Source organism: Xenopus laevis, chromosome 2S (assembly GCF_017654675.1).
Source record: "Xenopus laevis strain J_2021 chromosome 2S, Xenopus_laevis_v10.1, whole genome shotgun sequence".
Classification (NCBI taxonomy): Eukaryota; Metazoa; Chordata; class Amphibia; order Anura; family Pipidae; genus Xenopus; species Xenopus laevis.
Genome location: NC_054374.1, coordinates 145,042,880 through 145,057,830, shown reverse-complemented (window position 1 = coordinate 145,057,830; position 14,951 = coordinate 145,042,880). Strand labels below are relative to the sequence as shown.

Genomic DNA, 14,951 nt, shown 5'->3' with positions numbered 1-14,951 from the left:
GGTCTCAAAAGATAAAAAATCCTTATTGGGGTTGTGATGATAAATAATATGTAAACGTATGTAGGATCATGTATGATCCTGGAAGGTGGATCCATATTTTCAGGTCACAAAGTATTATCTTGAGGCCTTGGAGTAATTAGAGGGCATCTGCCAGGCAATAAGACATTTACAGAGAATATGACCAATAAATGTTACCTGGAATGGCAATGCCACAGACAGATGAGCATAGATACAGTGTCTGTACACAAGGAATTGGCCAACCCTCTCTATGCAGGGATGATAGATACCCTACTACATGATCGTAGCACAAGCTGACTGACGATATCTCCCCTGCCTTGATCTTCTAGTGTACCTGCCCATACTACTGTAACCTATATAGCTGCCACTACCCAACAGTACCCAGGAAGTAGCGCTGCTATCATCTGACATTATATTTAAATAAAAAGGTTTTACATAATAAAATGCACCCCAAAAAGGATTTTCAATTGACTACAATTTTATTCTACAATTCTTACACCCCCTGTAGTTCTCTCACCTGACGTACATACCCAGATGGTTGGAAGTATGCTTGAAACTGGTGGAGGTTATTTATCAAAGTCTGAATTTATCTCAATATTTTCTGATACAAACTCCGATCAAATTCGGGTTCTTTTTGCTTATTTATTATTACATTTTCCCTAAAAAAAATTTGCTTTGCGGGAAAAAATCCAATTTGCAAGATTTTTTCAGATTTTTTCAGATTTTTCATTCGATTTTCACGATTTTATTAGGAATTTTCACCTGAAAACTTTGGGGTAGTGCACGAAACCCAGTGCACATGAAAAAATCATTGGGACTTCTCCCATTGACTTATATCCAACCTCGACAGGTCTGAGATGTCGGATTTTTCCATCCTCTGGGTTGGAAAACAATGTGTGATTTTTTAAAAGTCCGATCTTATTTTAAAAAATCACAAATTTTTCGTGATTTTTGCATTTGGAGTTTAGTAAATAACCCCCTAAGACTCAGTGTGCATGGCTAGCATTAGCTAATACTTATTTATCATGAGGTTCCCCAAAAGTCATATCAGGAAAACAACAGGCATTCTCGGATACAAATATCTCGCATTCTAGAAATGGTAACATATTTTTTAAAACATCCACACATTATATACATTTTTTTAGGGAATTTCATTTATGGGCACACTGGTCCTTTAATGTGCTGTGGCACCGTGCACAAAAACTAGGTTTGCAAATGTGAAAGAACTTTTGGACTTTGCCAAGAATTTATACTTACAGTTAAGCACTGATTGTCATCAAAATGTACTGAGCTCTAGTTCAAGGTTTGGACCATATAACTTTGTCTAATAGGGGTCATTGCTACAGTGGATACATTGAACCAGGAATCCTATAGGCTAATAAAGGCAAATAAACTGCTGGGGGGTCCAGAGGCTTTATGGGGTTCATTTGGGCACTGACTGATAAGCAGTTTCAATATGTATTTATAATTTTGCTGTGGGGCCCAGTAACATCTGATTGCATGTGATGATTAAATATATTAATTATAGAAGTTCTAGAAGACATGGGCCAATTTTCCAGCTCTGCCAATGAATCACTCATGATCTTTATCATTATTTTTGTTTTAACGGGAATTATTTCATTATAAAGAAATAATCGAAATAACTTCTGAACCCAATGCTCAATTAATTGTTTAATGATTAGTTATAAAAAGGAGATGTGAGCAGTTGGCTTTCTTCTGATCCTTGCCTTGTTTATTCATTAATGTAACGTCTGTGCCAAAAACCTGACGCTGGTGTATCAGTGGAATGTTTGGTTAAAATCAATTCAGATTTGAATAGCAGACTCAGCGTCGGAGTTATGGATTAAATACTTATGTGACACAGCAATTTTACTGGCCCTCTTAACTCATTCCGGACAAGAAATACAGAAAACATTAATATTGCCCTGCACGTAGCAGAATTGCTGTAGGTCTCCACTTTCCATGTTGGGTTCCATTTTGCACCCACCCCTTGCCCATCCCCTAACTTGAGAATTCACCCCACATCTCTTTCTCTGTGATGGGCCAAATTTACCTGATCTGAGGATTTGTCTCCAGTACATCAGTCATAATGGAGAGACCTATGTAGACCTGTCAGGAGAAGGGCCCTGTGTGGTCCTCACTAGATGGGATATTCAGACTTACCAAACTGCATACAGCTATTGGATGGACAGGTTCTTGGTTAGGCCCCATACATAGGCCAATAAGCTACTCATTTGAGGCATTTTACAAGTGCCAGAGCACTCTGGAAAATCATATTGCATGTGGTTGGCATGCTCCCTCGTACGTGATGATTGCAAAAAATTTTTCTTCTTTACCGGACAGGGGTAAGAGACTAATGACGCTTGCAGACTGTTACATAATGTGCTTGGGTCAGTGCAACTTGGATAGGAATACATGGTATTGACTTGATCTTGTTATTTGGCCTGGCATCCATCTAGTTGGATCAGAACCACTCTAACTATGCAGACAAGGGCACCCAGAACTTACAGATATGTGTCTTGTTCATGTAAATGAAAAGTCCTAGTAGCATGGCAAAACGGCTTAGGCTGTGGGCAGGCAGGGCCGGCCTTAGGCCTATTGGACCAATTGGGCCCAATAGGGCCCCGCACCTCTGGGGGCCCCGCACCACAGGGCAGCACAGATAATATTTCCCTCAGCACATGATGCTGCCTGGCCTGCCCCCAACTTTGAGAGTCCAGCTCATCCCCAAATCCATACGTCCAGCCCACCCCCAACTCTGATAAGCCAGCCTATCCCTGAACTCCATAGGTCTAGCCTGCCCCCAACTCTCATAGGCCCAGCTTTCCTCCAACCTTGATAGGCCCTGCCTGCCCCCAATCCAACCAAGCCTGCTCCCAAACTGAATCGGCCCAGCCGGCCCCACACTAATTGGCCCAGTCCACTCTCCTATTTCCTCCCTCTCTCTCTTACCCTGTGTGCCCCTATTTCATCCCTCTCACTCTCTTACCTTGTCTGCCCCTTTCCTTTCTATTTTGTGCCTCGATGTCCTTATTTTCCTAAATACTTGGTGTGTCAGTAGACAGCAACACTTTGTCTAGGGGCCCCGCCAACATGGTCCCAATTGGGCCCCACATTTGATAGGATCAGCCCTGTTTGCAGGCTGAGAAAAGAAGGTACATTCCATGTCCAATTGATTTAAGACTGATGCACCTGTGTGTGCACACACGCAGAAGAGTTCAGCCCGGAGATGTCTCCTTTCACTTATTTGGGCTGATCTCTACACAGAGACACATCAGATTCAAATCAATGGAGCAGGGACATGGGTAGGGTTGCCACCTTTTAATAAAATTTCCGCCGGCTGGTGGAAGGGGCGGGAATAAAAGGTCGGGCCGTGGCGTCAAAAGGGGCGGGTTGGGACGTCAAAGGGGGCGGAGCCACGGTGCGCAATTGACCAGAAGCCAGCTGCAAAAAGGTGAGTTTTGACCAGGCTGGGGGCAGGCCAAGGGCTTTTGTTAGGTGTATTACAAATTAACCGGCAGCTACATTACCGGTAAATTTGTAATACCGGCCCCGGCCTTGGCAGGTGTTTACCTGCTAGGCCGGTAAAATACCGGCCGGGTGGCAACCCTAGACATGGGACTGACAGCAGGTCTGGACTGGGAGTCAAAATAGACTCTGGCATTCCAAGTACAGAGAGGCCCAATCAGCTTCCAACCAGCCCATGAATTAGTGACTTTCTATATAATAGCAGCCCCTCTGGCATTGGCCAGAACTCACAGATTGCCAGTCCAGGCCCGACAGGCCCGACAGACAGCCTACAAAAATACTCAGGCTGAGAGTAGCACAGGGTGCCATCAGGGGGGAACAGGGAGGACTACTGTCCCGGGCCCAGATGATTTGGGGAGTTAAGTGGGGCTCGGTCGTGCTGCACTTACTTGCAGAGCCGGGCCCTTTCCATCAGTGAACTGCTGATTTCGGAAGGGAGGGCAGGCTGGAGCTCCGATGACTGCATCTTGCTTCCTGTGCTCTGATTCGGCATGAAGTGTAAGTCCTGGTAAAGCCGCATGGGGATTGGATGGGTGAAGTTTGAACCTCCCTCTACTTTAGCCATTCGCCATGCAGCTTTACCGGGACATTTCACTGGATCAGAGCACTGGAAACTGAAGATACCGGCACCTGAGCTACCTGGCTAAGGTAAGTGCAGTTTTCTTCTTGTTTTTTAACTTGTAGGGGCCCTGGCCAAATATAATTTTTTTAATAACTTGTAGCGGCCCTGGCCAATTTGTTTTTTTTAAAATAAATTGTAGGGGCCCTGGCCACCAATGTTTTTCTGTAAACTTGTAGGGGGTCCTCATAAAAAAATGTCTATAGATATATCTAGCGTGGAATAAAGGACAGGGCTGTACCCAGTTAATAGGTAAACACATGGTGGAATAGATATGGAGCCCATAGTGAGTGCTGAGGGAGCCAATCAGCCTGGGCCTCACAATGGAACTGCTTCCAGGTTGTCTGGAGGAACCATGTCAGGTTTGCTGGACTTGGATTTTTACTATTGAGGTCTGTTCTCAAATCTACCACTAGGTGGGGCATGGGAGCATTTTTAGCAATGCAGGTGTCAGGGAGCTGTTGTCTGGTTATTGTTGTGCTGATGGCCCTCTGGGGGAAAAAGGGAGGGAGTGATATGACTACAACTTGCAGCGCAGCAGTAAAGAGTGCCTGAAGTTTATCAGAGCACAAGTCACATGGCTGAGGCCACATGGAAAACTAACAACATGTCTAGTCTCATGTTCAATTTCAAAATTATATGTACAAAAAAAATCTGTTTGCTCTTTTAGACATACATTTAGTAAAAACATGTTTCCCCATATGGCAGAGAGTCTCTTCAATTTTGAAATTTAGGGTTGTATTTTATACCTCAAAGAGGAGCTTCAGTGGAAAATCTTGCTGGTATTCATAGCAACCAGTGAAACATTTCAATTTGTAACGTGTAATAGACTGATCAGAATTGGTTGCTTCTGATGATTGCACTGGGGGAATTTAGCACTGCTTTGTATTAAATGAGCTCCAGAATAACGACTAGATCTCTATACAGTGAGACTGATGTGTAATTATGTGTATGTTTTGGCCTCTCCCACAGGCTCATGCTGCAGTTTGGCACCTCTATGATGAGAAATTTCGTCCACAGCAAGGCGGTCAGATTTCCATGGCCCTCGCTTCTCACTGGATAAGCCCTGTCAATATGACAAGTCATGATATTGGGGAATGTCAGAAGTCTCTAGACTTTGTATTGGGCTGGTTCGCCAACCCCATCTTCATAGATGGAGACTACCCTCAGACTATGAAAAACAATCTCTTTTCCCTTCTACCGCAATTTTCAGACCAGGAGAAGAAGTTCAACAAAGGCACCTCTGACTTCTTTTCTTTCTCCTTTGGGCCTAATCTCAGTTTCCAAATGTTAGACCCGGGTATGAAATTTCGGCAAGTGGAGTCCACAAGTCTTCGGAAAATCCTGTACTGGATAAATATGCAGTACAACAAGCCAAGAATCTTTATTGTGGAAAATAGCTGGTTTCTCTCTGGAAATACTAAATGGGAGGATGCAAAGTATATGTATTATTTGAAGAAGTTCCTCATGGACACGTTAAAAGGTAAAAGTAAGAAAGTCAGTGAATAGCAAAGTACCAATACAAAATAGTTCCTTGATTGTCACTCTTCATGTTATTTTAATCTTTAGGATTATTGTTTGCTGGTGGTGCTACTCACTAATGTGATCATCAGAACTAGGCTCAGAGGAACCTGTGGGAGCACAGAGTGATTTTAGGAGCTTGCAGGAATAGATATATTAGCTGTGTCTATTGCACCTTAACGGGTGGTTCACCTTCAAACAAGGGGTCGCCGCCCCTGTAAACTGTTCTAAATTGATACATTTGTTATCTTTGTCCCTGCTGAGCAGAATTTCTGGGTTTCATTAAAGACAGCTGTTAGAATTGATACAATATTTGCTAATTTTCCAGCGATGCTGCTGAGAAATGGATCAACTCAATGTTGCAAAATTGTAAAAGTTTAGAGTCTGCACCTGAATTACTAATCAATTCAATTCATGTGTGCTTCGAGAGTAGAAAATGGCTCTTTGGAACCCCAGGTGCACGCTGTACCCTCTGCCAGGGCAAAATAGACATAGATCAAAGATTTCACATTTTTACAATCAGTGTTAAATGATCCTACTACTGGGAAGGTATGGAACGAGGTTGGTGAAATCATTTCATTCATAGAGCTTACCAAACATTTATAACTGGCTTACAGATGCAGGAAACCTATTAAAGCAGGGGTGCCCAAAAGGTAGATCGGGATCTATCGCGCGAACATCGACTGTTCGCGCTCGCCGAATGTTCGCGAACGTCGCGCGACGTTCGCCATTTTGGGTTCGCCTTAGCTGGCGCTTTTTTTTTGACCTCTCACCCCAGACCAGCAGATACATGGCAGCCAATCAGGAAGCTCTCCCTCCTGGACCACCCCCACACCCACTGGACCACTCCCCTTCCATATATAAACTGAAGCCCTGCAGCGTTTTTTCATTCTGCCTGTGTGTGCTTGGAAGAGCTAGTGTAGGGAGAGAGCTGATAGTGATTTGAGGGACAGTTGATAGTAAGTTTGCTGGCTAGTAATCTACTTGATACTGCTCTGTATTGGAGGGACAGAACTCTGCAGGGATTTGAGGGACATTTTAGGTTAGGTAGCTTTGCTGGCTAGTAATCTACCTTCTACTGCAGTGCTCTGTATGTAGCTGCTGTGGGCACTGATCTCTTCTGATCTCATCTGCTGACTGCTGTAATAACCCAATAGTCCTTGTAAGGACTGCTTTTATTTTCTTTTTTGTTTTTTTACTTTGCTACTATAAGAGCCCAGTGCTATTAGTCTAGCTGTGTTGGGGAGTGGGACTGGTGTGCTACTGTGCTGCTCCTAGTAGTTCAGCAGCACCAACCCGAGTAATTTTTTTTTTTAATATACATATATTTTTTTTTTATTTTACTTATCTTACTGTTCTTTAACGTGTCCAGTGCTGTTTGCTGTTCTTCATAGTAGTGCACCAATAGTAGTGCACTTGCAGGCATTATTTGCCCAGTGTGTTCTTCAAACAACTGCCATCTAGCTGTGTGAGCTTTTTCACATTCTGTCTAAATATCAATAATAATACCGTCTCCAGAAACACCACCCGAGTGACGTTTTTCAAGCAGCAATAATATATTCCGTATCCACTGCTGTAGTAGTTTATACGTTGACCTTGTAGGCATTGTTTGCCCAGTGTGTTCTTCAAACAACTGCCATTTAGCTGTGTGAGCTTTTTCACATTCTGTCTAAATATCAATAATAATACCGTCTCCAGAACCACCACCCGAGTGACGTTTTTCAAGCAGCAATAATATATTCCGTATCCACTGCTGTAGTAGTGTATACGTTGACCTTGCAGGCATTGTTTCAATTTGTTTGCCCAGTGTGTTCTTCAAACAACTGCCATCTAGCTGTGTGAGCTTTTTCACATTCTGTCTAAATATCAATAATAATACCGTCTCCAGAACCACCACCCGAGTGACGTTTTTCAAGCAGCAATAATATATTCCGTATCCACTGCTGTAGTAGTGTATACGTTGACCTTGCAGGCATTGTTTCAATTTGTTTGCCCAGTGTGTTCTTCAAACAACTGCCATCTAGCTGTGTGAGCTTTTTCACATTCTGTCTAAATATCAATAATAATACCGTCTCCAGAACCACCACCCGAGTGACGTTTTTCAAGCAGCAATAATATATTCCATATCCACTGCTGTAGTAGTGTATACGTTGACCTTGTAGGCATTGTTTGCCCAGTGTGTTCTTCAAACATCTGCCATCTAGCTGTGTGAGCTTTTTCACATTCTGTCTAAATATCAATAATAATACCGTCTCCAGAACCACCACCCGAGTGACGTTTTTCAAGCAGCAATAATATATTCCGTATCCACTGCTGTAGTAGTGTATATGTTGACCTTGTAGGCATTGTTTGCCCAGTGTGTTCTTCAAACAACTGCCATCTAGCTGTGTGAGCTTTTTCACATTCTGTCTAAATATCAATAATAATACCGTCTCCAGAACCACCACCCGAGTGACGTTTTTCAAGCAGCAATAATATATTCCGTATCCACTGCTGTAGTAGTGTATACGTTGACCTTGCAGGCATTGTTTCAATTTGTTTGCCCAGTGTGTTCTACAAACAACTGCCATCTAGCTGTGTGAGCTTTTTCACATTCTGTCTAAATATCAATAATAATACCGTCTCCAGAACCACCACCCGAGTGACGTTTTTCAAGCAGCAATAATATATTCCGTATCCACTGCTGTAGTAGTGTATACGTTGACCTTGCAGGCATTGTTTCAGTTTGTTTGCCCAGTGTGTTCTTCAAACAACTGCCATCTAGCTGTGTGAGCTTTTTCACATTCTGTCTAAATATCAATAATAATACCGTCTCCAGAACCACCACCCGAGTGACGTTTTTCAAGCAGCAATAATATATTCCGTATCCACTGCTGTAGTAGTGTATACGTTGACCTTGCAGGCATTGTTTCAATTTGTTTGCCCAGTGTGTTCTTCATTTTCAAACAACTGCCACCTAGCTGTGTGAGCTTGTTCACATTCTGTCTAAATATCAATAATAATACCGTCTCCAGAACCACCACCTGAGTGACGTTTTTCAAGCAGCAATAATATATTCCGTATCCACTGCTGTAGTAGTGTATACGTTGACCTTGCAGGCATTGTTTCAATTTGTTTGCCCAGTGTGTTCTTCATTTTCAAACAACTGCCATCTAGCTGTGTGAGCTTTTTCACAATCTGTCTAAATATCAATAATAATACCGTCTCCAGAAACACCACCTGAGTTGTTGTTGTTGTTTTAAAAATAATGCCAGGCAAAGGCAGGCCGCCACGCAGAGGCACTAGGGGCCGTGCTGCTATGCTATCCTGTGGCCCTAGGAAATTGCCCAGTTTTAAAAAGGCAATGACCCTGAACTCCCAAAATGCTGAAGAGGTAGTTGACTGGCTTACACAGCACACCCCATCCTCTACCGTTTCTAACTTTACCACAACATCCTCATCCTCCACTGCTATGGGCACCCCACGTAACACTTCCTCCACCACCGGCGCTCCTTCTTCACTGGAGTCAGAGGAGTTATTTTCACATGAGTTTCTTGAACTGAGTGATGCGCAACCATTATTGGCAGAAGAAGATGAAGGAGATGAGGACGTTACACCAGATTTAATTCTGGCAGAGAACACAACAGAGATGGACATAATGAGTGATGAGGAGGCCCCCGCTGCTGCTTCCTTCTGTGAGCTGTTAGAAGAAATTGATGCATCTGAGGAGAATGATGATGAGGAGATTGATGTTTTGTGGGTGCCCAGTAGAAGAGAGCAAGAGGAGGATAGTTCAGATGGAGAGACGGAGAGTCAGAGAGGCAGGAGGAGAATAAGACTTAGAAGAAGCAGGGAGGACAGCTCGCAGGGAACAGTAGGGCAACAACATGTATCGGCACCTGTGGTCAGCCGGCCAACGCGCCCGCCATTGCCGCCAACGCCGCCAACTTCTACTGTTACCGCCAGATTGCCAGCTTCAAAAAGGTCAGCAGTGTGGGATTTTTTTAATGTGTGTGCCTCTGACAAAAGCGTTGTAATTTGCAATGAGTGCAGTCAGAAACTGAGTCTAGGGAAGCCCAACACCCACATAGGTACAACTTCTATGCGAAGGCACATGAACGGCAAGCACAAAGCACTTTGGGAGCAACACCTCAAAGGCAACAGACAAACTAAAAGCCACCCTCCTTCTGGTCCAGCATCTTACTGCTCTACCTCTGCTGTCCTTGACCCGTCTGAACCACCCTCCACTCCGCCTTCCACCTTGACCACCAGTTCCCATTCCCAGTCATCTGCCCCCAGCCAAGTTTCTGTGAGGGCCATGTTTGAGCGTAAGAAGCCAATGTCTGCGAGTCACCCCCTTGCCCGGCGTCTGACAGCTGGCTTGTCTGCACTCTTAGCCCGCCAGCTTTTACCATACCAGCTGGTGGACTCTGAGGCCTTCCGCAAATTTGTAGCAATTGGGACACCGCAGTGGAAGGTACCCAGCCACAATTTTTTTTCAAAAAAGGGAATACCACACCTGTACCACCATGTGCAGAGCCAAGTCACCGCATCTCTGTCACTTAGTGTTGGGCCAAAGGTCCATATGACTACTGACGCATGGTCCTCCAAGCATGGTCAGGGCAGGTATGTCACCTACACTGCCACTGGGTGAACTTGGTAATGGCTGGGAAGCAGGGAATCTGTGGCTCAACAACAACAGTGGAGTTGGTGTCACCGCCACGGATTGCACGCGGTTCTGCCACCACCTCTACTCCTCCTTCGCTCTCTACCTCGTCTTCTTCCTCTTCTTCCTCCTCTGCTGCTGGGTCCTCCTCCTCCACACCTGTGCACCCCCAGCTCCCCCTAGGCTATTCGACGTGCCAGGTACGCCGTTGTCATGCTGTCTTGGGGATGACGTGCCTGGAAAGCAGAAACCATACCGGATCTGTACTCCTGTCATCTCTGCAGTCACAGGCCGATCGGTGGCTGACCCCACACCAACTGAAGATCGGAAAAGTGGTGTGTGACAACAGAAGCAATCTGTTGGCAGCACTGAGACTGGGCAATTTAACACATGTGCCCTGCATGGCACATGTTCTGAATTTAATAGTCCAACGTTTTGTCTCGAAGTACCCAGGATTCCAGGACGTTCTCAGGCAGTCCAGGAAGGTGTCGGCCCATTTCAGACGTTCCTACACAGCCATGGCACGCCTTGCTGACATTCAGCAGCGGTACAACATGCCAGTCAGGCGTTTAATTTGCGACAGCCAGACTCGCTGGAATTCAACGCTCCTCATGTTGGAACGTCTGCTGCAACAACAAAGAGCCGTCAATGAATACCTGTTTGAACTGGGTGGTAGGACTGGATCTGCAGAGCTGGGGATTTTTTTCCCACGTTACTGGGTGCTTATGCGCGATGCCTGCAGGCTCATGCGCCCTTTTGAAGAGGTTACAAACATGGTCAGTCGCACCGAAGGCACCATCAGCGACCTAATACCCTTTGCTTTCTTCCTGGAGCGTGCCGTGCGACGAGTGACAGATGAGGCTGTAGACCAGCGTGACAAGGAGCAAGAAGCGCATGATTTCTGGTCGGAATCACCAGAACGAGCCCAGGCACCTGCTGCAACGCAGGGAGAGGTGTCAGAAGTGGAGTCAGAGGAGGAAGGTGGCTTTGTGGAGGAGGAGGACCAACAGGAGCAGGCTTCCCAGGGGGCTTGTGGTGACCTTTTGGGGACCCCTGGTCTTGTACGTGGCTGGGGGGAGGAGACCGTGGATGATGTAGTCCTTGATAACGAGGAAGCGGAGATGGATACCTCTGCATCCAACCTTGTGAGAATGGGGTCTTTCATGCTGTCATGCCTGTTGAAGGACCCCCGTATCAAGAGGCTTAAGGAGAAGGACCTGTACTGGGTCGCAATGCTACAAGACCCTCGGTACAAGCATAAAGTGGCAGAAATGTTACCAACGTACCACAAGTCCGAAAGGATGCTGCATTTACAAACCAGCCTGCAAAACATGTTGTACAATGCTTTTAAGGGTGATGTCACTTCAGGAACTCATCAACATTCCAGGGGCAGAGGTGCCAGTAATCCTGCCGTGAGCGCACCTGCAAGGACAAAGCACTTTGGCCACTCTGTAACGTCAGACATGCAAATGTTTTTCAGTCCAAGGCAGCGCCAGAACCCTTCTGGATCCACCCTCAAAGAACGCCTCGACCGGCAGGTAGCAGACTACCTGGCATTAACTGCAGATATCAACACTCTGAGGAGCGATGAACCCCTGGACTACTGGGTGCGCAGGCTTGATCTGTGGCCAGAGCTGTCACAATTTGCCATGAACCTCTTGTCTTGCCCCGCCTCAAGTGTCCTCTCAGAAAGAACCTTCAGTGCAGCAGGAGGGATTGTAACTGAGAAGAGAACTCGCCTAGGTCACAAAAGTGTGGATTACCTGACCTTTATTAAAAAGAACGAGGCGTGGATCTCGGAGGGTTACTGCACGCCGGAAGACTTGTTCTGACTCCCCATGCAGCTGTCCTTCTCTGCACGCTGCATGACTCCACACACAGCTGTCCTTTAGCGTCCTCCTCCCTCCGCCACCGTTACAAACTAGGGTGCAAACCCTACTGGTTTCATTTGAATCCAGGTAAATCCTGAGTTTTTCTGGCCTCTGTGCTTCAGTGGCTGCAACCAAAAAAATTCATATTTTCAGCATTTATATGGCATATTTTTTCTGGCCTCTGTGCTTCAGTGGCTGCGACAAAAAAAAATGAATATTTTCAGCATTTATATGGCATATTTTTTCTGGCCTCTGTGCTTCAGTGGCTGCGACAAATTTTTTTTATATTTTCAGCATTTATATGGCATATTTTTTCTGGCCTCTGTGCTGCAGTGGGTGCGACAAAAAAAAATGAATATTTTCAGCATTTATATGGCATATTTTTCCTGGCCTCTGTGCTGCAGTGGCTGCGACAAAAAAAAATGACTATTTTTAGCATTTATATGGCATATTTTTTCTGGCCTCTGTGCTTCAGTGGCTGCGACAAAAAAAATGACTATTTTCAGCATTTATATGGCATATTTTTTCTGGCCTCTGTGCTTCAGTGGCTGCGACCAAAAAAATGACTATTTTCAGCATTTATATGGCATATTTTTTCTGGCCTCTGTGCTTCAGTGGCTGCGACCAAAAAAATGACTATTTTCAGCATTTATATGGCATATTTTTTCTGGCCTCTGTGCTTCAGTGGCTGCGACAAAAAAATGACTATTTTTAGCATTTATATGGCATATTTTTTCTGGCCTCTGTGCTTCAGTGGCTGCGACCAAAAAAAATTCATATTTTCAGCATTTATATGGCATATTTTTTCTGGCCTCTGTGCTTCAGTGGCTGTGACAAAAAAAAATTATATTTTTAGCATTCATATGGCATATTTTTTCTGGCCTCTGTGCTTCAGTGGCTGTGACAAAAAAAAATTATATTTTTAGCATTCATATGGCATATTTTTTCTGGCCTCTGTGCTTCAGTGGCTGCGACAAAAATTTTTTATATTTTTAGCATTCATATGGCATATTTTTTCTGGCCTCTGTGCTTCAGTGGCTGCGACAAAAAAAACATAATTTTTCAGGAAAGTACACATGCCTAATTTTTCAGGGTTCTGCAACAGTGGCAAAATCGCATCTTTTATGGTCACCGCAGGTGATCAATAAAGTAGACCAAAACTGGGCCCACACTGCAGAATCAGTGTTTTTTGGTTCACTTCACTGTACATTGAACTACCTCTGCCTGACCGTGCACGTGCGCACAAGCACGGTGACTGCTAAACACACCACTACAGAAATATTGCCACCAACAGGACGAACATCCTGGAGGTGACAAGCAACTAGTAATTAACAACTATTATTTGCTCACTTGACGGTATCATTCATTAAAGCTCTTTGCGTTTTTTTGCGTTGCAGTAAGCGCCGCGTTTCGTCTTTGCGTGTGAACAGGCTGTAACCTTTACACGACTTGATTGGCATGTAGACGCCGGACGTTTTAAAGCAGTTTATTACACAGGTTTAGAAATGTAGTGTGATTTCTGCCCTTTACAGCACAAAACGCAGCGCTGTGTCAAAATGTATTTTTCAGATACATTTTTGCCCTTGATCCCCCTTTGGCATGCCACTGTCCAGGTCGTTGCACCCTTTAAACAACTTTAAAATCATTTTTCTGGCCAGAAATGTCTTTTTTAGCTTTTAAAATTCGCCTTCCCATTGAAGTCTATGGGGTTCGCGACGTTCGCGAACCGTTCGCATTTTTGACGCAAGTTCGCGAATATGTTCGCAAACTTTTTTTCCGACGTTCGCTACATCCCTAGTGGCCAGGTTGGACATGGAAGTGGTCTATTTTGACATATTATTTATATGTAGCTTGGTCTAATAATAAGAACCCTTTAAACAAAACAGGGATTGTTTGTCCATATATTGCAATATATTTAAGCTGGCCAACTACGTCAAAGTCATCCCATATCTGGCCAGTCCTACGCTCAATTTTCATTGCTTCATTTTTCAAAGGGACTAAGTTTTACCTGCAACTTACTTGCTCCATTAATTAGCTGCTATGCTATGTTTTACTTAAACTCAAAATATTCTCATTATTTTATTTAAAATAATTCGACCAAACTCCCATCCATAATTTTACAGAAAAACTTTGGTGTGGGAAAAGACTCAATAAAGTTGTGAAAAAATTCTAATCGTACAAATTTTTCTGACACCCCGAAAACCACAAATTATGTGGATTGTCATACAAAACCCAACGCAGATCGTGATATCTTACAACTGTAAAAGGGACATCTGCCATTGACTTCTACATGACCTCAGCAGTTTTGAGCTGGAGTATTTTTGGATCCTGACTTTTTGCAGCCTCGGGATATAATAAATCTCAAAAAATTTGAGTTTTTTTTTTGTTTTTCCCTTTAAAATCACAACCTGTTTAATTTCTCCTGTTCGTTTCTTTCATTCCAGCAATTAAACATGATGGAGTAAATGTTATTGGATATACTGCCTGGTCCCTGATGGATGGATTTGAGTGGCTCAGAGAATATACCATAAGGCGTGGATTGTTCTATGTTGATTTCACAAGCCATAACAAGAAGCTGATGCCCAAATCCTCAGCGCTCTTTTATCAGCAGCTTATTAAGTTGAATGGATTTCCTCTGCTGCCAGATAACCAACCAGTGCAAGGAACCTTTCCATGTGATTTTGCTTGGGGGACCTCAGCCTACACAATCCATGTAAGTTAGACACTATAAGGGCCAATTATGAATGCC

General features: G+C 44.2%; 1 protein-coding gene across 1 annotated transcript in view; it reads left to right on the top strand.

Annotated features, from left to right (window-relative positions):
- Window positions 1-14,951, top strand: part of kl.S (klotho S homeolog) — a 35,819-nt gene that overhangs the window by 13,864 nt on the left and 7,004 nt on the right. Inside the window, exons 2-3 of the mRNA XM_018250248.2 lie at window positions 5,138-5,648; window positions 14,647-14,915. Coding sequence (XP_018105737.1) covers window positions 5,138-5,648; window positions 14,647-14,915 — 780 coding nt within the window. The remainder of the gene's footprint in view (window positions 1-5,137; window positions 5,649-14,646; window positions 14,916-14,951) is intronic.